The sequence below is a fragment of the Bos mutus genome, chromosome 22 (genome assembly GCF_027580195.1).
Source record: "Bos mutus isolate GX-2022 chromosome 22, NWIPB_WYAK_1.1, whole genome shotgun sequence".
Lineage (NCBI taxonomy): Eukaryota > Metazoa > Chordata > Mammalia > Artiodactyla > Bovidae > Bos > Bos mutus.
The window spans coordinates 14,718,288-14,743,623 of record NC_091638.1 but is presented as its reverse complement, the minus strand read 5'-3'; the positions used below and the strand labels follow the sequence as shown (position 1 = coordinate 14,743,623).

At 47.2% G+C, this 25,336-nt stretch overlaps 1 protein-coding gene across 7 annotated transcripts in view; it reads right to left on the bottom strand.

The window, feature by feature from the left end:
- Positions 1-25,336, bottom strand: part of TRAK1 (trafficking kinesin protein 1) — a 101,171-nt gene that overhangs the window by 13,060 nt on the left and 62,775 nt on the right. For 3 of the 7 annotated variants that reach the window (XM_070359274.1, XM_070359270.1, XM_070359275.1), the window contains exons 4-14: positions 20,526-20,642; positions 17,706-17,806; positions 16,776-16,884; positions 14,852-14,930; positions 13,749-13,879; positions 12,799-12,873; positions 12,127-12,264; positions 9,568-9,644; positions 7,895-8,131; positions 6,047-6,363; positions 191-532 (exon numbers count right to left, since the gene is read on the bottom strand). In XM_070359274.1, coding sequence (XP_070215375.1) covers positions 191-532; positions 6,047-6,363; positions 7,895-8,131; positions 9,568-9,644; positions 12,127-12,264; positions 12,799-12,873; positions 13,749-13,879; positions 14,852-14,930; positions 16,776-16,884; positions 17,706-17,806; positions 20,526-20,642 — 1,723 coding nt within the window. Of the gene's footprint in view, positions 1-190; positions 533-4,692; positions 6,364-7,894; positions 8,132-9,567; positions 9,645-12,126; positions 12,265-12,798; positions 12,874-13,748; positions 13,880-14,851; positions 14,931-16,775; positions 16,885-17,705; positions 17,807-20,525; positions 20,643-25,336 lie in introns of those variants that run through there. The other 4 variants (XM_070359271.1, XM_070359276.1, XM_070359273.1 and 1 more) reach the window with 3 other exon arrangements.

Sequence of the window (25,336 nt, the reverse complement as noted above, 5' to 3'; positions counted from 1 at the left end):
AGGAGGCATCAGACTCTATTAACAAACGGAACCCCACGATGGGAGTGCTTTCATCATCACCCACACAGACGAGCAGAAGCTACAGACAGAGAGCCACTACGGATGGTGCTCGGAACGGAAGTGAGAATGGCCTGGAACTCTGCCTCCGGTAGAGGTGCCAGGTTTACAGGACTGATGGCGGTGCCCTCACCAGACCCCTCCTCCTCCTCCTCCTCGGCCGCTGGCGGCTCCTGCATCTCCTCTGGGAAAGCCTGAGGCCGGCTTGGGTAACTTCTGCTGCCTGAGACAGTCACACGTGCTCGGGACCTCTCACCTGAGGTCTCTGGGTGCTGAACTGGCGTGGAGGTAGCTAGGCCTGGGAGGGAAATGTGGTCACCTGTGTCGTCTTCTTCAAAGTCGTTAAGGCAGTACACTTCGTCCAGGTCAACATCCAGTGTCCTGAAGCCCTTGGTGACCACACCAGGCCGGGGGTCCAGAATGCCCCCGAGGTGAGGCTGGGCCAACTGCTGCCAGTGGTGAAGGGTGGCAGAACCTTGCAAGGAGAAAGGGCGGGGGGAAGGGGGTGACAGGGAGAAGAGAGGATTAGGATGGGAGTCTAAGCTGATGGCTCTTCACCACCCTCCAGCATGGAGTGCGAGCCCAGGGGGCCCTGGGCGCTGCAGGTGGACTCAGGGAGGGACACCCACGGAATTGCCTTGCCCCTCTCCTGCTGTGTGTCAGGTGCCAACCCCCTTCCATGCCCAGAAGGAGCACCAATCCCAGGGTAAAAATCCATTTTTTTAACAAAGTAAAATTAACATCATACTATGTGTCAAGGATGTTGGGTGACAAACTCTTTATTTTAAGCAACTAATGTCAACCCCCAAATTCAACACAGAATCACTTTGGACATAGAAGAGGAAAAAATAAGCACGACAAGCACAGAAAGAGGGGCGGGGAGCGGGGGTGGATATGTGTGGATTCTACGCCAAGCACACAATGCTGGGAACAGGGAAGACAGCAGAAACAGAATAAGATGATGCCAAACCAATTCTAGGCACCCACAACAAGAGAAAAGCAAAAAGAAATGATCACAGCACACGGATAAATGGTGGGCACGGCCGTCACCTCCTTTACCTAAGTTTTCTGTACGCTGCCAGCAGCCCTCATGGGCTGCAGGTTTGGGGAGTGGGAATTGGCTTAAAGAGATGTGATTTAAGAACATGCAAGTCCACCCAGAGGTCTGAAGCAGAGAAGCCAATCTCCTCAATGACACCAGACCCTGAGACTCAGATGACATGGTGTAAGGTCTGTAATAACACCAGAGTATGTCCCTGAGGACCTTGAGGATGCCAGGTATTCACAGAGTAACAAGACCAAGCCTTCTTAGGAAGCCTGGGCTAAGAAGTGTATGTACTGAAGAACAACATCTCAGATCCTTTAGCATGTTGCTCTGTGCCAGGATTCTGCCCAATCCACCTGCCAGAACAACTGTTTCCCCCTTAGGACATTATTACCCCTCACATGGCTCTGAGTGCCCGGCCCATGAGGCTGGGCATGCTATCCCCATTCCACAGATGAAAAAGCTGGCCACACTGAAAACATGCCAAACTCAACAGAGAGACTTTGAAAGTGGTGCTCAAGCATGAAAATGTAAGAGTCTTCCTGCACAAATAACCTCTCAGACTGTCACTGATGGTTTCCTGAGGGCATCCTCTGTGAGGAGGGCAGGGATCCCTCCATGCTGCCCTGGGGAACATCAGAAAGGGGAACTAGGGAGGCCAGGAGCCAGCAGCTCAGGAGTCAAGATAAAAGAAGAGGGAAAGGCAGGCAGGCAGGCAGTGGGGCCAGGAAGCGGTCCAGGAATGTAACTGCGCTCTCCAACCCTCTGCTGTGCCCAGTTGAGTGCACTGCCTCCAAAACACTGCTACAAAATAATTTCTCATCGGATAGTCTCAGCCTAGGAGTCTTAAAAGGGTTTTGCAGATGGATGACTTGAAATCCACTTAAAACAGAAAAAAGTCATACACACTTTGGAGTTTATCCCGGCATTAAGTGTCACAAGTACAATAGCAACCTACTTAACTGGAATCTACTGAATAAAAATGGAAAATATTCTAAACGCAAAAAAGAAAAGAAAAAAGACCAAAGGTGCATATAATGAAATAAACCTGTCCATGGGATTCTAAGTCTTAGGTTCCATGGCACTATTTCTTAAAAAGATACCCTGTACAGAGACATGTCAGCAGGGCAGCTTGTTTTATATGTATCACCTCAACTCATTCCTCAAAACCACCCGTCATGGTTAAGTATTATGACCCGCACTTTCACAGACAGAGGTTCACTGAAGTTACCTAACTTCCAAAGTCACTGAGTTAGTTGTAGCATAGCCAGTGTTCAGTGCTAAAGGCCTAGTTCTTGCCACAAACTCACCCCACTTCCCTCCCCAAACCACAGGTCTGAAAACAAGCAAGGCCATCAGCATTCCAGCCAGGAACCTGGGCTCAATGAGAATCTGGAGGAATACACAGTGGGCAGTGGAACTTCCTCATGGGTGTCCAGGGCCTGCCAGGAGATGCAATGGGGTTTCCGGCCACTGGGGTTTCTCCTGCCACTCCTGGGGACCTCCATGCATAGTAATCCAAAATGGGCCCACTGTTTGTGTTCACTCTTCACACATCCACATTCCTGGTAACAAAATTGTACTGGGGAGAAATTTTAAACACAGAATTTTGATACCTAGCTTGGAGCAGCACAACCAGGGCTCAGAAGGAAGATGAGAAATCCCCAGGTGCAATGTGGCCACACCACCTCTACCTTTGGAAGGGGACAAAAGGCAAAGCAAACACACTGGAAAGTGAAGAACTGTGTCAAGGAAGTGTCGGGTCTCCCCATCCATCTGAAGAGGGTTCTAGACATTTACGATCCACCAGGAAAGAACCCAGTGGGGCTGGAGGTCTAGGCCCAGAAAAGAGTCCGGTGGGCCTCCATCTTCCATCTGTTTAACAGGCTGCCCCATTTTCCCCACCCCGTGCATGAGTCCAAGACACCAATGAGGCTACAGAGAGTTGCTATTTGGAGTTAAATAGCCTACAAAGTACACCGAGTTATTTGCATTCCCTGAAAATGCAGAGCAAGGAAATCTAGTGAGACTGCAGTGGAAAGATTATGCTGAAAGATGCATAATACTTGGCTTTTTACCCCACCTCCCATTACCATCACCTTCTCCCGCCCACATGTTAACGACGCTGGGGTCAGGCAGGCAAAAAGAGAAAATGTTGTGCTCCTAGTCAGCACCAAGATGAAGGCCTATGGAGCAGGGTGTGGATAGGGCAAAAACATAATTACAGTTACTACTCTTTTCCTTCTGTGTGCTTTCTTTCCACACCCCATTCTTTTAACTAAAAGGTTTTCATGTCACCAAAGGAGAAGAAGACTCAATCCATTTATGTCAGCAGGGCACCTGAGGCTTAAAAGTTAGAACTAAACTTGCTGGATAATGGACAGCTTGGAAGTGTGTGCTTTTCCCTAAACATATTAACTTGTTTATTTGGAAATGCTATCTGGTTATAATTAGAAAGGAAGAGCAAAATAGAGGGGAAAAAAATACTGTCCGACTCATCGTTTTAATGCAGATATATCTCTCTCTAGGTTGAATGTTTTGTTTGTTCTTCACCTACTTAAAACGTGTAAGGTAAGGTGAAGAGACAAAACACCTAGCCCATCTATTTTGGCTGACACCAATGAGCAGATAGCAAGATTAATTAAACAGGTAAGGAAGACGGAAGACATAGATTGGCTATCTGCTATGATCCCAGCCAACATTCTCCAGAGGCCTCACCCCAGGTACATTTACCTGGGTCACTGGAGAACATGGGAATCCTATCAGCTTCTTGGTGGTCCAATGAAAAAGGATGTAAGAACATGGCACCAGCACAATGCTGGTTGGTCTCAACACTGGTGAGGATAGCCTTTTTACCTGAGTTAACGGAACAGGGACAAGTTCGAGGCGCCTACAAGTTAATAAGTACCTAACAGATGCTGAGCATAATACAAAACACATCACGTTTATTCCTTGCCACAATCTTGTGTGGCAGATGTGAGCGCTATTTTACAGTATGTGAAACAGGGCTCAAAAAGGTGAAGTAACTTAGCCAGCACCACAGTTAGAGCTATAATGAACCCAGCATCAGGCATACTTCTATGTCATTACTCCATCATATCAAATTAAACACAGTAACACAAAAAGGTAATTGCAGAGGAAGAAAAAAAGTTGATTGTATTGTAAACAGTTAAGAAGTCAGAGGACTATAAAATGGAGCCAGAAGGATAGACTCTATCATGAGAATACCTTACAGCCCATATTGATAAGATACGACTTTTTAATGGTAGTAATACAGGTTCCTGGTGAACAGAGTTCTATAGATGAAATTTATCTTGCAAATCTAATGGGATTTCTTCTTATTCTATTAATTTATCATAGAAATACTGCTATCCATGTCACAAGACTAAAAGAGAAAAGAATGACTTGGTCAAAATAATTTCTTAAAAAAACTCTTCTAAAATATGCTTGGAAAACCAGTCAAAAACATATCCTTAGATGATCAATGAAACACAAAGTAAAATGTAGAAAGCAGACAAGATAGAGATGATAAATTCCAATGACCTTTGAGAGACAAAGGAGAAAAAAGAAAAGAAAGGCAAAAAGTAAAATTCCAGAAATGAAAAATTTTATTGAAAGAAAAACAGACATAATAGTGAATCAGAAAACAATCACCAAGCTTACAACTGAATAAATTAAATAAAAAAGGATGAGCTATCCCTCTTCTGAAATCTAAGAAGGACCTACATTATACAATTAGAAGTAATCATGAAAAAGAATGTTTGCCCACCCTCTTCCTTCCTTTTCAGAATAGGGGACCCAACATTTCTTGGATCTTTAACAAGTACAAGCTCATCTTACAGCATGCATCCTAACAGAGGTGACACTCCAGCCCCCACTCCAGGGCTGAAAACTGGTTCTTTTGGGGTGAATAACTGTACTCTTTTAAGGCACAGATACACGTATAATACATAAACAGTATATCTATCACATTAAATTTTCTGAGGGAATAGATTAGGAATTAATGTCTAAAATGGGTTCTTAAAGAAGTTGAGAAATACTGCCTTTACAGAAATTTTGATTTGGCTTTGCATTAGATATATAATACAGAATATAATACAGAATTAAAATATCTTCTCAAACTCCCATAGGTTTTCAAACTAAAGTAGGGGAAAAAATGAATATTACAAACACCTGATGGTTCTTAGCAGGGCAGTGATAAGTAAAGGGAACATACTTTATAATGCTGAAAGCAGAAAGAAAGAAAAGTGCTTCCATGAGTTTAATCATCTAGGGTGTTCCTGATACCTAAATCTGAATGGCCCCTGGAAAAGGTAGGCTTAAGGAGGTACAGAGCTCACTCTCCTTCACAGCCACCCCCTTCCCGGCCCCCAAACTGTGGAGGTCTAGAAGCCTTGCTCAGAACACTCTGCATCTGAAGAAAGCCACACCCTTTTTATTTGAAGATCAAAGCAGAACATGTGAGTCAACAAACAGGAAACTGCTTTCTCATGGCTACTGAATAAACAGCTTAAAACACCGTTTGCTTTGCACCCCCTCCCTGACACCTAATTTTCTGAAAAGTCAAAGCATCAATTCTCTACACTCCTCAGAGCCCTCTCACCTGACCTAACTGACTTCTGAGGATGTCAGGAGCGCCTCTGCCTTCCCTAACCGTTTGTATTTCAAAGATTCTGAATGCAAAAGAATTAGGAAACCAGGGCCAAACACGTTTTCTTTTCTTTGGCTTAGCTGATGGAGGTTAGTCTGGGCTGTATTTCCAAACCTGCAACGGGAGAGGTGGAGGCTGGGGCCCTCAGAGGAACTCAAACCAGCAGCGGGGGTGGCTATCGCGGAAGAAAAAGGAGTAGGCGTTACAGAGGTTGCCCGCTTTCCGGTGGTGGATCAGGGACCACAGGGAGTCGCTGAGGAGGGCAGAGAGGGGCCGAGGCCCCTTGTGATCACCTTCCAGCGGCTTGACGATCTGAAGCTTCTCCGGCAGGTAGGAGCGGCTGCTGAACGACATGCCGGAGAAACCGGTGAACTCAGAGAAGCGCGAGTGTGTGCCCAGGGACATGATGCTCTCGGTGGGCGTCAGGGAGCCGCTGAGCAGCTCGCCCTTCTCCGCCAGCTCCCTGAGCTTCCGCTCCTGCTCCTCCTCGAAGAACCTCCTCTCTGAGAGGTAGTTCTCCCGGCGGAGGGACAGCCGCCGCAGCGCCGTCTCCAGGTCGTGGGAGCCCGGGGTGCCCGGCGTGCCAGGCTTCTTACTCCGCTCCTCGTTTCTAGAAGGAGGGGAAACGGGGGTGAGCGCGGAGCAGCCAGCAGGGGGCGCTGGAAAAGCACTGTCCTTACTACTAGTTTCCCGGTGGCAGCTGGAACTTCTAAGGAAACCAAGGCAAGCGGCTGCTGCTGCTGCTGCTAAGTTGCTTCAGTCGTGTCTGACTCTATGCGACCCCACAGATGGCAGCCCACCAGGCTCCCCTGTCCCTGGGATTCTCCAGGCAAGAACACTGGAGTGGGTTGCCATGTCCTTCTCCAATGCATGAAAGTGAAAAGTGAAAGTGAAGTCGCGCAGTCGTGTCCGACCCTCAGCGACCCCATGGACTGCAGCCCACAAGGTTCCTCCGTCTGTGGGATTTTCCAGGCAAGAGTACTGGAGTGAGTTGCCATTGCCTTCTCCAAGGCAAGTGGCTAAAGGTAGGCAAAAATGGGGAAACGAATGCCTGTCCAGAAGAACAATTCCCTCTGTTGGTTTTTTCTTCCTCAGGGAGGTGAGGAGGGGCTACTAAGGTGCAAGGAAAACTTGCAAACACTACATAATAAACCCAGCCCCTACAAACATCTCCCTTGTGACACCTTGGGAAGAAACCTTCTTCAGGCTGCAATTCCTGGTCTCCAACAGGACAGTTGGCTCCAGGGATGCGCCTTTTTCTTCTTGAATTTAGGGATCTGAGAGCTCTAAGAGAGTTCTGATCTAAGCTAGTGGTTATCAGTGTGGAGGAGGCGATATACAGGCAGGGGATTAAGAGGTACCAGTACTTTGTATAAAATAAATAAGCTACAAGGATATATTATACAACACAGGGAATATAGCCAATATTTTATAATAACTATTAATGGATTATAATCTTTACAACTGTGAATCACTATATTGTACATCTATAACTTACATAACATTGTTCTGCAACTATACTTCAGTAAGAAAAATAATAATAATTAAGTCCAAAAAACCCTCAGAGTTCTGATCAAGAATTTTCCAACTATCTGACTCATAGGTCAGAAAAACCAATTTTGTTAAGTCATAGGAAAAGGATGGACAATGAGGGTTGGGGTGGGGCTCCTGCAGGGCTTGAGGAGCAGAGGGAGAGACCACCGCCAAGAAGGACCCACCCCAGGCATGCAGAGTGTGGTAGGCACTTGCCAGACACGCTGCACCCTGCTTTCTGAAGCAAACCAGAATTCTGGTCGTGAGACAGAGCCTGAGTCCTCCTCAGTCTTTCAGAATCCAAGCTACAAAGGGGTTCATGAAATAAATGCCTAGCAGATAGACATTAACATAAAAAAAAATATTCATTTAAACTCCCCTCCAACATTTTATAGAAAAGCTGACTTCTGGCGTGTCCTGTTACACCCCTTTAAACTGGTTAACATAACAGCATCAAGATAAGCATTAGCTCAGCCGGTTGGTGCAACAAATTTGAGAACTGAAAGGTCCACACTTTTCAGGCCTCCCTCTTCTGATGACTGGAACTGTGTTCACTCACCCCCTACCTATCCCCCAAACAGAAAGATAAAAGTCCCCGGCTGGCTCACCCCAGCTCGGCTGACTCTGTTTCCAGGATGATGCTGTTGGTCTTGTTGTCCAGGACCACGTTGCTGACGTCGCTGCCGTAGAAGCTGGACCGGGGGGTGCTGACGCAGCTGGACAGGAGGGAGTTCATGGCTGAGGACTGGTTGGAGCCAGGGATGTTCATGGGGGACGGGGTCAGAGACCGCTGCTTGACGACCTGGTTGATGTTTCTCACGGTCTCAAAGACTCGTTTCTGGTGACTAGGGAGAATGCACAACATCATCCAAGACTAAGCAGTTGTAGGAATGACCCTGGAGTTCAACCCTCCCAACCCTATTCACTGAGGACCCAACAGGCAGCAGGTCCACTGTGACCCCCAAGCAACCTGCCACCCTGTACCTTCCATATGTTTCTTAGGGTGTTGGGTGGAATTCAAGAGATTCAACGCCCACAGAATTCAAGGCTTCACTACATGGTTGTGTCCTAAAGGTGATGCTAGCAAGAGTGATACTGCCTCCTACTTCCCCTAAGCTTGACCTACAAACATATTTAACACTAACTTTTGTCTCCCACCTACTTTTCTTCTTGATAGTCTCTAGAATGCAAACTTCAGGAGGGCAGTGTTTACTGCTCAGCATATAGCAGGGCTCAGAACATTTTTATAGAATGAGTCTTTGTCAACCATTCATATTTTTTAAAAGAGTAAGACTTCAAGTTAGTCTTAAACGTCTATAATGAGATGATAAACACTAGACGAGTCTCTTTTCCGCCCCACCCCCCCACCGGAAACTGCCATCTCTAAGAGCAGAACTGCACTGATGTTCACTTGTTCCCTTTTAAGGAGAAAATGGTAGGTGTGTTTCTGTAATGGCTGCTTCTTTTTGGGTTGCAAAGGGCTTCAAACATGCACTGAGGTTTAGGGACACTGGTTGCTCCCGGGGTTCCAAGTTCTGTCTATGGCATTTGGATACAGAGAAAACTTGATTAAATCAAACTCCAGGTTTCTTACACCTCTAAGCAGGTCAAGTGCAAGGTCTCAAGTTAGCAAGAGAGATGATAAAGGCTGACACCCCTAAAGGTATGCAGAAAGGAAATGGAAGCCTTGCTCACACCTTCCCAAAGAGCCCTCTGTACCTCACACATACATGCATGTGTGCTCAGTCGTGCCCGACTCTTTGTGACCCCACGGACTGTAACCCACCAGACTCCTCTGTCTATGGGATTTTCCAGGCAAGAACACTGGAGTGGGTCGTCATTCCCTTCTCCAAGGGATCTTCCTGACCCAGGGATCGAATCCGAGTTTCCTGTGTCTCCTGCATTGGCAGGTGAATTCTTTACCACTGAGCCACCTGGGGAGCCCTTCTCTGTATCTCATACTGCATCTTATTTTTCTTTCCTTAACAGATGTTAAAAATATTTTAAAGTAATGTTTTCCATCAAAAAGAAAGATAAAAGTGAGTGGGGGTGTCAAGACAGAGCCTGTGTGACAAGAGATGGGAAATACATCTGTCCTTCCCCAACTTTCCACAAGTTCATAATATGTATTTAAAACCCAACCAGAGGAGCCAGTTGGAAGGAGGATGTTGTTGTTGGCTTCATTCTCTAACTTCCCTTAATATGGATCATCTGTGGAAGGACCACAGTGCACTTTGGTGCCCATCCCACAGCCCCTGGGAGCTGAGAACCAAGGCCTTACGCAATGTCTGGCGACTCCGACTCTTCCAGCTGCAACTCCTTGCGCATGGTTCCCTCGATCTCCGCCGCCAGGGAGTCCTGGGAAAAGCCGGGAGACACACAGCGAGTGAGCAATTCAAGTGCTCTGTCTCTGGAAAAGAATACGAGTGTGTGGCCCCTGCAAGGGTGGCCAGGGAAGAGACAGCAGCCAGGTGCTCCAGGGGAAGGGAGACCAGAGCAGGTAAGCACATGGGGAGCTCCGTCCAGCCCTTCAAAAGGGGACTTCAGAGTAAAGAGTCAGGAGATGAAGGAGAAAAAAAAAAGACAAGCTAGTGGGAAGGTCCAAGGGTGGAGGCAAGGAGGGGAGTGCTGGACGCTATGGATTAGGCGATGAAGCATCAGAATGATGTTTATAAATGAATGACATAATCAGGATTAAAGAGGAAGCCAGATATATTGAGTTAATTACTAAAATGTTAATAACAGAAAGTGTGATAGAGTAACTGGTAACAACTGTCGCTCTGAGCAGGAGATTAGCACAGGTGGTATTTTGGGACATCTGTGGCAACTGACAAGTGCTATTATGATAAGACCTGTGAATTTGATGGATGACAAAGTCCCAGAGATGACTGTGCTGCTGTGCTTGTTACCGCAGCTGCTGTGGTTTGTTACCTACCTTCATAAGGGAAGGAAACACCAAGTGCAATTAGGGATTAATGAACAGAAAAAATAAAATCTTCCTCTGAAGTTCACAGGCCCCCTGAATCCTGTCTGTAGATCCCAGATTAAGAACTATTGCCATAAGGTGAGAGAATTGGGGACATACTTGAGAAAAACTGCTACTCACTGTTTTATTCAGCAGTTAGAAGGGGCTGGGAGCAAGGGAAGCAGATCCGAGTGTTCTGCTCCAGAAGCATGGGCATGATGCAAGCTTTAGATTGCCTTAAATACTTTTCATGCATAATGCACTTTATAAATAGCCGTCTTCAAAAACTGAGCTCTGCCAACAGCAGAAAAAGGCAAACAAAAGCTCCACCTCAGCAAATAATACAAGCTGAAACTCAATCTCTCAAAAAGAAATTCATGTAGACCTTCAACTCAGCTTTTCTTGTGGCATGGTTTAGTTTTAAAATACATCTGTCCTTGAGAGCGGGGAACGCAGGAGGGTGAATCCCAGGAATACAGGAAACAAGATGGCCCCAGGAGACGAGAAGCCGGGAAGAAGGAGAAGCGAGGCAGGGGATATACAAAGCCACATGGGGTGTCTGTGAGCCGAGCGTAGTGAGTGCGAGATCAGCGGATTCGGGGGACAGAATGTCCTTGGCTGCCTTCACTGGGATCACTGAATCACCCATGTGCTCCTGGGAAAGGTGACTGCTGATGTTGTGTCTTTCTTTTTGGTTTTACTTAGATTTCAGTCAGGCTGAGAGAGAGTTCCAGCCTGACTTTATATGTGAAATCAGAGGAGAAAAAAGGAGACTATGATTTAGGAAAACTGGGCCAGACAGCAAGGGGTCGGGGTAACAACATCAGCAATGGGGTGGAGGTAGGGAGGAATAAGAGCCCCGAGTAAAGGCCAATTCAAAAGGGACCAAGTTTCACAAATATTTATACAGCCCTCCATGCCTGTCTCATTTTAGGGGGCTTTTCCTCAAAAGTTATTCTCAGAGAGAACTGGTATTTCATCAAACCATTGAAACAGAGCCTGGGAACTTCTTGGTGGTTGGTTTTTCGGTCTGTGATTCAGCCACCCAGATCTAATGTCTAGTGAGGACCTGTGACTCTACCACATGCCAAGCACTGTGCCAGGTGCAGAGTATTAAAGAGAGGGAAAGAGGAAACAGAAAATAAGACACGGGCCCCCACCTTCAAGGGGTCCTAGTTTGACAGAAGAAGATAAAATGAGAAAGTTCCCCAACCAAATATTACTGGGAAATGACCAGCAGAGGGGCTCTACCCTTTGCCACCCAACCACCCCTACCCAGGGAGAGGTCAGCCTCCTGGAAAGCCCTCTTCTCAACCACATTCCCCTAAGGAATAAACACGAAACAGATCAGGCCAGAGCTAAAAAAAATAAGATTGTGGGGAAATAATATAAAAAATATAAAAATACTGCACAGAGCACAAAGGGAAATATTTTTTCATATTACAGATACCAGAAGTAGTTGGGAGAGTTGTTAATAAGCATACAAAGAACTAGTAGAACCAGAAGGCAACTTAAGAATTCTGGAATGCACTTGGGGGCCCAAATAGCACATACTCTACAGAAAAAAATAACGTAGAAATAGCATCTTCCAAATATTTGAGGTGCCTACAAAATCCATTTCCTACTAAATTTATCTTCTAAGGGCAGGGGTAAAAAAGATAGATTCAGAGGGATGGAAAATAAAGAACCAACTTGTCTCATGTGGTTAAGAAGCTACTGGCTGGGCTCACAAGCCCTCAATTTGGATCCAGATCCAAGCTGTAAAAGGGAGAAGCCAGCCACCTGTAGACTCAGCTCCAGACCTGCCCTCCTCCCAGGAGCGCCTGCTAGCCTGAGGGTGGGAGGCGGGTGGCCAGGCGGCAGGCGGGCACTCACCATGGGAAACAGGCCCAGCGAGTGGTAGCGCCGGGACGTGGTGTTGGGCATGGTCTTGTTCCGGAGGTTCTTGAGCTCCTCCTGGGCCTCGTGGAGCATCTCCATGCACTCCGCGTACTTGTCCTCCAGCTCGCGCAGCTGCAGGAGACCAGGAAAGAGCAGAGAGGGCTGGAATGGTGAGACCAGGTACCTCCCACGAGCCCGGAAGACCCAGGATCACTAACAGATGTCCTGGCCCCCCAGCAGGACCAGCTGTCCTGTGGCCTGAGGCCAAACAGTCCTCAAGGCATGGTTTCTCTAGAACTTGGGGAAGGCTTGCAGACTCAGAAATCTCCTGAGACAAAACAAACAAGAGGGCAAACCATCACTCCCTCATTTCCTGCCACATCTTTGAATGGAGTTCCTTCTGCACACCATGTTCGGTGTCCTCTCCCTTATTGGAATGTTTGTCAGGAGCCCGTGCACGCCAGGCTCCAGGCTGGTGAACAGCCCAGCCTCCCAGGTGCTCGTGACCAGCGTCAGTGGAACTGGGAGCTGCCTTAGGAGTAAGAATGACATTCAATTCATAATCAAAACAGTCGCTAAGAAGGATGGGACCCACAGCCTGTCAGAGGGAGGCTGATGCGCCCCAACTGGGATGGGGGCCTTATGAAATGAGGGAGAGCCACTCACCTCGGCCGTGAGCTGCCGCTGAGCATCCTTGGCAGCCCCCAGGTGCTGGACGAGTTCTTCATTTTCCACTGCACACTAGAGTGTGGCAAAGGGAAGTCAGCTTCTCTTTTAAGACACTTAGCAAAGTCTAACATTTTCCCTCTTATTAACTGATCCATATGATCCTATCATATATCCACAAGGAGATTTTTATCTTATACTGGAGTAAAATTTTGTCTTTCAGTTTTGAAGGCAACGTCTTTCCTGTGTCTGTATTCATTCCCTATTGCCCACCTCCACATCCATAGTTGGGCTTCCCTGGTGGCTCTGGGAAGAATTCTGTAAAGAATCAGCCTGCCAATGCAGGAGATGCGGGTTTGATCTCGGGAAGATCCCCTGCAGAAGGAAATGGCAACCCACTCCAGTATTCTTGCCTGGGAAATCCCCTGAATAGAGGAGCCTTGGTGGGCTACAATCCCTGGGGTTGCAAAGAGTCAGAGATGACTTAGCGACTAAGCAAGAACTTCCATAATCACAGCTGCTTTTTGGAAGTCTTTCACCTTGGGGTTCTAGCAAAGGCCTGACGTGGGAAACAATTGGTTTTTTGCTGCTTCATCTTAAATCAAATGGGGACATTGTTCTGTGCAGAACATACAGGTGCCCTGTGTAAGGAGAAATGCTAACCTAGATGATTTATACCTTAAATTCCCAAACTCTCTATTTATAGCACCTTTACATGTCTTAATGAATTCTATTCATTTGCAGATTTTTCTTAGGAAAATAGATAGTGATAAATATAATCCCCTTGCCAATTCAGGGTAACCAGTTTTATGCTATTGAATCTGCTAAGCTTTAACAAAAGTTCTCAATGGACAGCACAATTTCCTAAAATATGAATCCAAAGGGCACTGTCTTTGGGGTAAATGGCCCCCTTCTTGATCTCAGAACTGTCAGAGAAACAGAAGCCTTACAGCTTTCGCCTTCTTCTGCAAATCAACTATTTGGGAGAGGAGGTGTGTGATCTCTTCCTGCTGGCGAGCAGCATCCTCTGTCTTCTTGGCCAGTTCCTCAGAGATGCTGGCAATCTGTACGTTGGCGTCCCCTTTGACCAAGAAACAACAATCACAAGAAACAGAGACAATGGTTTCTTTGTGGTTTGTACAAGGAAAAAAAAAAGTCATTATTACAAGACAGGGGGAGAAGTGGAGAGGGTACATGATGATGAGCTTGGAGGGAGAGTCCCCATCTTCCTCTATGGTTTGGTCTGTCCTGAGGAGGAACCAACCCCTAGCTGTGGCTCCTAGGGTCAGAATGGGAGCCTCACCTCACTACCTAGAGTTACCTCCCCAGAGAAAATCAGGCAGGCTTTGGCGGTCAGCCCGGAGGCACCACACCAAACAGAAGGCGACTCTGACCAATTCCACGTGTTCTATACAAACACATCACCAGTGACAGGGGCTCCTGCTGCACTTTGTTCTAGAAAGGAACTATTGTGTGCATAACGCAATTCCCCTGGGCGTTTTCAGCCCATATTCAGAGCCATAACTCATTTTACTAGATTTAAACATAGGGTGTGTTTCACTGATATTTTGCTGACGCTCAAAATATTCTGTTTGCCTTTTTGTCTGATCTTAATGTGTAAACTTATCATGGAGAGGGTGGGGGAAGGCACATAATATTTGCAAAGCTGAGAACTCTGCCTCAAGGTTCACACATCAAATGACTAGAAAGTTATTTTTCCACATCTCCAGTTCAGGACTCTAAAGCTGGACCTAATTTAGCCATTAAATAACCAAGATTCCTGCAGAAAGCCACAATGAAAATTAAATAGCCATTTTGGTGAGAGACTGAGAATGTATGGCTGACAACCTCTCACCCAGTTTGTTGTAAATGAAGGTGAGGAGTGTCACACAAGATCAGGGGAGGCCTCTAGTGTTCAGGAAAAAAATGCTAATGAACCCAGGCTGGCAGGAAGACCACATTCTGTCAAGTGATGCAAATCCATCCAGTCTTAACGACAGCCGATGGGAAAAGTAAAAGGTGGGGGACAGGAGAGGCAGGGGGTGGGCCATACTCAGCTCCTTCACACAGTCGTTGACCAGCTGCTGCTCTTTTTCTTCGTAGGTGATGGTCTCCGTCTTTAGCTGGCAGGCCTGTGGACAGGGCTCAGGTCAGAGGCCCCACAGTCACACCTGGACAGGCCAGGTGAGGCAGCAAGGGCTAACCTGGGTCTGGAATGCTGCCCTTCAGCATTTCCCCAGCTGTCACCATTGCGCCCTCAGATACAGAAAGTCAATCCCAACCACTAGAGGGCACCACGCAAAGCAGTTACTGAAACTGTGAGCCCCTCTATTAAGTCCACTTGTCTGTTCATGTGTGTCTGTCCGGGCTCACAGTCACGGATCCCTTTGTGACCCAAAACAGCCTATGACACATCCCTGCCTACAGTGGGCATTCTAAGGATAAGCCCCACAATAAGAAGCGTTAACAATTATCACACCTGCTATGTGCTAGGTATGGTCCTCTGAGGTTCACAAGTGGGAATCTGTCCTGTTGTTTTCAGGGGAGCCAAAACAAGATACAATATGAAAGCATTAATGTTCAGAGACCTAGGAGCTATGCTTGGACTCTGGATGGCTTTGCTCCTGGGTGTAAAGGTGGGAAGACAGAGATCTGAAGGCTCCAAGAAAATGCCCCAGGTAGAGAGGTATCTCTGAGCTCTCAGGTCCTGGCCCCAGAGACATCACCATCCTAAAAGCTAGGTGGAAGAGTCAGAATCTATGGCTGGGATCAGATTCCCTCTGCTTGCTTTACGTGACAACTCCAACAGAGGGCCCACGGACTGTGCCTGGGGCCAGAGCATTTACTTAGGGTGGATGCTGGAACTCAGAATGGGGAAAATTGGACTGGAGTCTTGGTTCAGCTGCTGGCTGGCAGAGAAAGCTTGGGTAACTCTCTTGATCACTCTGGGTTTATGTCTCTTATCAGTAAATGAGGGGCTGAAAGAGATGAGGGCTAAGAGACATGACCCTTTTCTCAGGCATAAGAGCATCTTGTTAAGCCCAGACATGAGGCTCTTTGCAACAAGTGAGGCAAGTTCAAGGTGACAGGTGGTCTGCCATTTTGAGGGACTTTGGGGAGCCCTGGGCCAGCTTAGGTGAGCTTGCAGCTCAAACTTGACAAACCAAGGGCCTGATAACAGGGCTGAACCAAACCTCTAGCTGGACAGCAAAAGCTCACTGATAATTAAACAAAAAACACTAAATCTCCACGTATCTGTGTTTCTGGATAGGGGCAGTGGGTAAAGGGAAATTATGTGGGTTTAGAGTCAGAGACGTATAAACTCTGGCTTTGTTGTTCACTAATTTGCAACATCTTGGGCAATCAAAATACCTAGCAGCCTGGGTCCTGGTTTTCCCAATGTTTTTCCAGCCTTGTTATGAAGACATTATTTTTTTAAAAGAAAGCAGGCAAAGTACCCACCACAGTGACTAGCCAATCAGAAATACTCAAAAGCATGAGTTCCCAAGTTGCTTCGGCTCAACCTTTTAAAGTTAGTTGTCTAAGAAATATGTCTCCAAGTTCCCAAGTACTATTTTCTTTGAGCACACCTGACCTGCAGTAGCATGAGAACAAGGCTCTCACACCAGGCCTCCGAGCTGCTTCTACATCCGAGCTGGAGACCACCAGAGCGAGGCCCCACCTTCCAGAAGCTTTTGCCCTAACCGTGAAGGAGGAGGGTCTGCCACTCTTACCCATCCTCACACTGCACAATTCACCTGTCCGTCTGCCGCAAGCAGGATGGTGTGTGCTGCCTGGCTCATAAATGAGGCACGCCCGCTGGGCACTTGGTGTGGCCGTGACCCCGGGCCAGGTGGCCCTTCCACAGACCGTCACCCTTGAGAACAGCAGGGCTGTAATTACGGCTCTACTTGCCAGATAAGCACGCAGGGCCACCACCCTTGCAGAGGGGGGACAGGGCAGGGACTGCACTTCACCTCGGATCGAAGTACAACGTTCTCTTCTTCAAGGTCCTTCAGCTTCTTTTGCAGAGAATCCAGGTGGAAGTAATTCTGGACGGAGGAGGACGACTCGTTCCTCTTCAACCTGGGGGAGAAAGTCCACTTTGTAGGGAGGGAGACACTGCCTCCCGCCACCTGGCAAACCACACGGCAGCACACAGAGGCGGCTTTCAAGGAAGGCTCGTGCGGGTGTGGGTGTGACAATGATCCATCAGGCCTCTCCCTCGCCCCCAGGGAAACAGCACAGCTCGCATCACTTCAGTCCCGCATCCCAACCCTTGGCTGCCACCTTGCCTCAGATTTCTGGGCAACCAACTCTATTTCAAGCCTGCATAACTCTGGGATGCCTTCTATCTGTCAGGAACTATTTTAAGTACTCTATATGTATGAACTCAATCAGTGCTCACAGCCCTAAGTACTAAGTTACTATTATTACCCCCATTTTACCAATGAGGGGGTAAAGCACAGAAAGGTTAAGTAACTTGGCCATGGGCACACAGCAGTGAGCCCCAGAGCCAAGATCTGAACTCGGGTCATTGGGCTCTAGAGTTCATGTTCCTTATAGGAGACTCTGCTGACAGAGAAGAGGACCCCAAGAAGCCCCCACAGCACTGCTGGCCTCCGTATTCCCTCCAACAGCAGAGCCCAGCCTGTTACTCATTCACAGCCAGGCCTGATCAATCCACACTGACAACTAAGCTGTGAAAGACCCAGGAAGAGGAAATCTAAAATCCCATCAGAAAAGCAAAATCAATCTGTCTGAGGCACTCAGATGCTTGGCCCGGAGAAGGCCAAGGGCAGCTGGCTTGTGCTGCCAGTGAAGGTGACCCTGTCTGGGCAACTCCAAGGTCATGGACCACAGCCAGCGGTGCTTTGGCCTTTGGAGACAGGCCCTCTGTGACTTACGGGGTGGAGCACACAGATTCCGGCTCACTCTCCTCCGCGGCGCTGGTGTAGAACTGAAGCAACTCATCCTTCATGGACAGTTCATGCCGGAGCTGTGACACCTGCACAGACCCAGTTGAGGCCCATCACACACTCTCCAAACAAGACATCATCCCCACTCATGCTTAAACACCTCCTGCCCAGTGACAGTATTTTAAAATTCCTCATTCAAAGTGAAGGCACATCATTGATTTTGTGCTATTCAAGGGAAACAAAGGGTTGAGTTTGATCCTATCTAAGAAACATATGATCAATTACTCTGTGGCAAAAAACCCCCTCACTTAAATTTGTAGTTTTTACTCTGGTATGGAGAAGAGGTGAGAGGGGACAAGAAGGTGCTAGAATGATGGATGGGGTCGGGGTGGGGAGATGAGACAGCATATGGGCTTTGCAAGTAAACAGATGACAACTGGGAAGATACCCAGAGAGGTGGACCGTGTTATCAAATGAAGGAAGTCATTTACTTCTGCCCAAACCAAATCCCACCTCAGATCAGGAACCTGGCGAGGCCAGCTCTGGGTGGGCAGCCAGCTAGGTGGGCAGCAAGCTGGTCGGCCCTTGTTCTTCCACCTGGAAAATCTCACAGCCCCATGTTGTGACCGCTACACCCTCATGGGAATTCTGGCCAAGCATAGCCAGATCTTGCTTTGCACTCAATGCTTACAAGATAGGAATTCCAGATACAGGAATAAAAGAGGCAACCATCAGGAACTGGCCATACCAAGTACTGCAGGCACGGTTCTACAAATCACACTTATTTATACTTCAGGTTTAAAGTAAACCTGAGTCATAAAATTGTTCACCTGCCCTTTCACTATTCAGCACTGATGAACAGGCAACCAGCAGGAGAATTGTAACTGTTTTCATTCTTTCTTGTTTCAAATTTGATTTGGGTTCTATAGCTTATTCCAACTTTTCCTACATAACACAGTAAATATATTTTATCTTCTGCGGTAAAGCCAGTTTTAGGTGCTTAAAGGCTTCAGCTTCAACACCTAGACATCATTTAATGATGTGCTAAAGGAAATCAGTTTTCAAAGTCCAGGGTTCCCCAAAGGAGAGAAAGGCACTTCCACCCTCATAGGGCAGGATGTGCTCTGTGGAAGGTGAGGAAGCCCCAAGCAAGGGCAGCAAAGTGGAGAAACAGCACGTGAGGGCAATGGGGAACCATTTCCTAGTTCCTGATGGCATGTCTCTCTGCTCAGAAGGGGCCAAGGAGGGGGGCAGGCTAACCTTCTCTCACACGTGGAAGACAGGGGATTCAGATCAAGGTGCTGGAGGCAGGGAAAGCAAGGGTTAACTTTATTTCTTATACCTTATCAGTATCCTACCTCATCATCTTTTCTTTTCATTTTTTCTATTTTTAAGAAATTTTTCATTGGGGGATAATTGCTTTACAACGTGGTGTTGGTTTCTGCCGTACAACAACACGAATCAGCTATGTGTATACATATATCCCCTCCCTCCTGAGCCTTCCTTCCACCCCACTCCCCACCCCACCCCTTTAGGTCACCACAGAGCACCGAACTGAGCTCCCTGTGCCACCAGCAGCTTCTCACTAGCTATCTGGTTTACACACGGTAGTATATACGTCTCAGTGCTACTCTCTCAGATCATCCCACCCTCTCCTGCCCTCACTGTGTCCGCAAGTTCATTTTCTAAGTCTGCGCCTCTATTCCTACCCTGCAGATAACCTACCTCATCATCTTTTAAAGAGAACCCAGGATTAAAACCTGTCTTTATACAGTGCTGTATGTCAATTGTATCTCAATAAAACTGGAAGAAGAAGAAAAATCAGTAAAAATGTCAGTAAACCCTTAAAAACCTTTTTCTTACCTAGTGGCTACTCTATTTCATCATACGAAATGATGATTAAACCAAGACAATAGCTGGGAATAGCTTTAATAAGGAATAGGTCTCAGTACATCTTAGGGACATGCATGAGAGCATCCCTTCCCACTAGGAAAGTTTCTGATAGAAAATAAGGTAGAAGAAATGAGAAGAAGGAAAGCAAATCAGAGTCCTCACAGTTCAAACGCCCTGTTCAAAGAACAGTCAAGATGATGGCAAAGACGCTACCAAATGGGACCTGGTTCTAAGTTTCTAACTCTTGCTGCAGCAACCCCACCTGACCCTGCAGCCTTCCTCCTCCATCGACACCACAATCCTGCTGGAAAACCAGGGCTGCTCTGCTGTGACCTCAGCCCCCAAGTTCCACATAAATTGTTCACAATGATGGGGGCTGATGACACCCACCGGGATCTGTATCATTGAAATGGTAGAGTTTCTACCATGAAAACAATGGGCCACTTTTCGTTTTGTCTTACAAACACAAAATTATACTGCTGTACTGACGAAGGGGCCATCACTGCCTTGCTCTGCGGCATGATTGGCCTCCGGCTGCGGTTCCTTTTCCTCCCACCCACACCCACCCCGGCTCAGGGAGCCCCACGCCTTGCTGGAATAGCCTGTGTGCGCTTTCGCCAAAGCTCTGAGTACCCTTCTCAGCCCACAGGGTGATCTGGACTCTTGGAGGATGGGGACTGCAACTGGTCCATACTGTGGGCCTACCGACCACACGAGGGCGGGTCCAACTTGGGCCATCCCGTCCTCATTGTCAGAAGGCACAAATGATCAGAAGAGGCGGCAGAAAGTCAGCCCTGTGTGTCCGGGCTGGACTTTCCCCAACAGGACCCTGTTCCATCATCACTTTCTTCAGCTGTACCCACGGCACCCAAGCCCCTGCAGACGGCTGTCCTGCGGAGGCCGCCAGGACCTCACCTCCTCCCTGATATGCTCCACCTGCTCCTCCAGCAGCTCGTTCCTCTCGGTTAGTGTCTTGTTCTTCTTCAACAACGACTGGCCAATCCGAGCAGCCAACTCTAGATCCCGCTCTTTCTGTGACAGACAGAAGCGAGGACAGAGATTGAGAAAACCCATGCATCCAGCAGGAGCCCATAGGACTCCGTGTCAATGAAAGAAAACAAGGGCGTTTAGCAATAATAATGGATTACTGATTCACCATCCAGGCACTGGCCTCTGATACATGTTCAAAGAGCAGTTCACTCAGTGACACGGACCCCAAACAATGAAAAGGAACCTTCCAATCTAATGAAAACAAGTCTCTCCCTGCAGGAAAAAAACGTGCTTCCCAAAACCTTTCTATGCAACTGCTTTTGGTCTTTGTGTAATCATTTGATAACCTGTCTTCCTACCTGTGGGCTGGGCTACAGTCTCATGAGTGCCCAGAGAGGGAAACACTTGGAAACTATTTACAGGATGAATGAGTGAATCCAGAAATTCCAAGTGTGCTAAAATAGCCAAGGCAGCCTCTTTGGCATACTTCAATTAAGATGGAATTTACTGAGTTCCTTAGATTCACTGCGTATGCAACAAAAATATTTAAAGTGACTCTAAAATAGAATACAGTTATTTTTTTTTTAACTTATGGTTACTTAGACTTTATTTTTTAAAGAAACAGTTCTAAGAATGGAGAAATAATGCATAAAATCACCCTACTTCAGAAACAAAGACTGTTGCAGACATAGAATTTTCTGTTAGCTCAGCGGCTGACATTTAGGGCACAGCAATGCAGAGGAAAATCTTTAGTGGCATATAAAGGTCCAGCTGGGTTTATGGGAGGAAAGCTGGCCCCAGACAGTGGAGACAGTGGGGTGGATGCCATCACCAAATGCAGACTTACTGATCCTTGCTGATGAAACCCCTGGCCACCAAGTGAAGATTCACTCGCTCACTTATAGGTTGGCACGGGGAGGAGAACTCTGGGAAGTGAAATCCTCTTAGAAGTCTATGCTAATTATTCTGCTCATTTGGTGTAAAAAAGCTGAAGACCAGGGACATGCAGTTTGAGCAGAAAAAAGCTGGGGAGGAGTCCTAGCTTCTGATAACCAAGTGACCTTATGGTTTATACTTAACAAGGATCCTCTAGATCCATTCTTTCCAAACACAGATTATAAATCATCAGTAGGTTGAGAATCATTCTAGTCAAGGCAACTGACATTTTGTTTTAAACAACATTCAACAGCACAGAACTGACATACCAAGGTGCATTCCACAAAGGAAAGTTATTATCTCATGTTTAAATGTCACTTGTCACGTATTTACCTACAACCTAAGAGGCATTTCTTAGAGTAGGTACCTGTCCAAAGTTTAACTGCTTCATGTGAACTGTTCTACTCTATAATTTGAGAGTCTGGGTTCCGGTTGAACATCCCTGGGGCCTGGTTCCCTTGTCTGTGAGAAGAGGTCGGGTGGAGGGGCAGACTAGCTGAACGACTCTTTCAAAGAATCTTCCAGCTTTATGATTCATTGAGTTGTAAGACTTTTCAAAAAGCAGCTTTTAATTCCAACTTTTTCATACCCACCAAATTATTTCATGCAATGGAATACGAACACACCTTCCTTCGCTCATCATGGGAGTTTCAATGAATTATGAGCAAAGCATAGTGTGGGGGGACTGGATGCAATCGTGATTTAACTCTCTGGAGCTCTTACGTGAACGATGGTCTCTGTCCCCTAAGTCTTTCATGGTCTTGAAACCTGTAACTGCTGCCACTACTGTCCCAGAAGGCAGCTGGGGGTCATGTCAAGTGAGCCATAAATTCTTCCAACTCCTTCCCCATCTGTGCCTCTGCCTCATGCCCTCCCAGGGAACAAAGGGGACCAGTGAGTTTGCCCAACCAACCGAGACGCCCCTCTCTGTGCATTCATCTGCACTGGCTTCCACGTCAAAGCAGAGTCCTTATCTCAGTGGCCCTTTATCATTTCTCAGATGCAACAGTTGTGCATAGTTGGTACTGGGAGGAAATGACCCACAGGGATTGTGTGAGGTCCCACTTCTCCAGAGGCTTTCCCCAAATTACCAACCAGTGCAGGTGGTTTCCACTGACTGCTGCTGTTTAGCTGCCAAGTCACATCTGACTCTTTTGCGACCCCATGGACTGCAGCATGCCAGGCTCCTCTGTCCCTGAGATTTCCCAGGCAAGAATACTGGGTTCCCATTTCCTTCTCCAGATAATCTTCCTGATCCAGGGATCAAACCCATGTCTCCTGCTTGGCAGGTGATTCTTTACTGCTGAGCCACCTGGGAAGCCCTTCAGCTGGCTACGTCTCAGTGAAAACTGTAGCCCCACTGTCCAAAAAAGCATGGTCTCCATAACTCTCACTCCAGTCTATTAAATCTCTCTACTAGAACAAGCCCTCAGACTGAATCCCCAGCAGGTGTTTTATGCTCTTCGGCTCACTGCCTACTGTTCTGTGAGCTGCTAAGATCCTGTGCACAAAGGCATTTCATACACAGATTTCAGTGCAAACAAATCACGCCAAAATCATAATAGATAAAGACAAGCTCAGCAAGGCACTGCTGAGCACATGAAGGACACTGAAGGCTTCCCACGGCACACAGAAGCCAGCACCCAAGAGGAATGGGGAGCAGGCAGGGGAAGGAAATAAGTGGGGGTGGGCTCAACCACAAGGCCCCCAGCCCTCCCAACCTATGCTGATACACCCCAAACCTCAGACCTCAGCCCTACTAAAGGGACGACTCTCACCTTGACTACACCCCAAATCTAATCTTCATAGTAACATAAATAAAATGCTCTGCTGGGGAAAAAAAAGGAAGTTACAACAAAAATATTCAGAGATGAAGTGAAAACCTTAAACAAAAAGGTTGTGAGAAGGTCTCTGGTTTTGCTCAGGCAAAAGGCTGGCTGGGCTTCTCTTTAAGAATTTCAGGAACGAAAAGAGTCTCATTTCTTACAACCAGCCAACACATGATAAATATTTACTTCTAAAACCAGGAAAGCAGGTAGGAAATGACCACTGGCCAAACTACAGTGAGAAAAATGAGACTGTACCACACTGTGACCCTTGGAAACAAGATATTAAAATAACTGGTTCTTCGATTCCGCAGGAGATGGCAGCCAGGTGGGGCTCAATCTGGCTCTCCCTACCCCTATCTACATCAAAGTTTTCCTGAAAATTTAAAAGACTGTGACTTGCGTCTCAGCCCTTTTTACCAATGAGCATTTGAGCTGCCTGGCATGGCCCTGGAGATGGAGAACCGCCGGCCTCCCACACTGAGCAGTTGACTCATCTCATTCACCCATTTAAGGATGAAAACCATGACTAAGAGGCCCCCAGAATAACCTTCTCCGTAACTGGGGAGGAGGCAGCTTTGCACAAAGGTAAATTCCAAGCAGCAGCAAGCCAGGGCAAGCCGTGGAATCCTCTTCCCCTTCAATGAGATGCAAACTCTTTGGGCCAGCTGAGGGCTGTGCGTGGCATCCGTGCAGATCCTGCTGGTACCCCATCTGCATGTGGCAGGCGTGCAAAACCAAAAGAAACAGAACCAAAGCCAGGAAGAGTACAGCCTGGGACAGCTGTCACGTGACTGGGGCAATCAGACTTTAACCAGGAAACCCTGCCTAGTTCCAAAGAAAGGCGGCAACTCAGACATGATTCTTATCAGGAGAAGGAGAGGAATGCCGTATACAATGTATACAGTGCTGTTGTATACAAAACACACAAAGGCACCCAGACCATGGCCATGGGGAGCTGCTAAAAATAAAACAAAGAGGGCAGAACAAAGAGTTACCTGAAGAAACTGCCCCACAGATATTCTTTTCAACAACCCAAACAATTTTTTAAAAAACATGACAACATACTTTTTATACAGTGACACTCATTTAGGAAATTAGCTGTGAATTGTTGATGACCAGAATCTAAATACTGGGCTGGAGTCCCAGTCTCCTCTGAACACAATCCTCAAATATCCAAGAAGAGATGGGTCTGGCCCTGTGAAAGCCTCACCCAGCCCTCCCAGCTCACACTCACCAGCAGCCAGGAACCCTGGGCCCTGGACACTCACTGAAACAGCATCCCATTAAAACAAAAAAGTCACCCAGTTCATGTTTTTAAAGTAAAAATGTCTCACTGACAATCAACTAACCATACTCTCCAGAACTAAATAAACAGAGCAATATACAACTATAGCCAAAAGCAACAGGGCCACAGCAGCTAAGGGCTCAGGCTAGAAAACAGCTGTACCACGTGGGCGGGCGTCTTCTGTTCCCTCAAGAGCAGGTCCCTCCACTGTCGGATGGGGCAGCAATGGCACCTACTTCTGAGAACTAACGTAGAATTAATGAGATGATGCACGACAACAGCTAATTCTCAAACTTTACTCTTATGAATCAGCATGACCACAGAGGCAGGCATTTATTGAAGGCCTGTCATTTCCAAGATTAAAATGGAGAAGGAAATCATCCAACAGGGTTCCCGCCTTGGAGAAACTTCTAACCAACCCAGTTGGAAGAGCAAAGCAAACAGAACAACAGGATGGCTTACAAACTCAGGGCTGGTGGGGGCATGGACTGCCTGTGGCTGGGGGTGTGTGGCAGCTTCAGAGGTCCCCAGTGAGCCCTGCAGTACGACATTCAGAGGCAGGAAGAGACAGAGGGGCCAAATGATGCAGAAGGTCCCAGGTAGGAGAGCAGGAGGAAGGTACCAGGGAAGAGGAAAGAAGAGGATTCAGGAATGGGGTTAAGTGGATGGCCTTGAATGCCACGCCA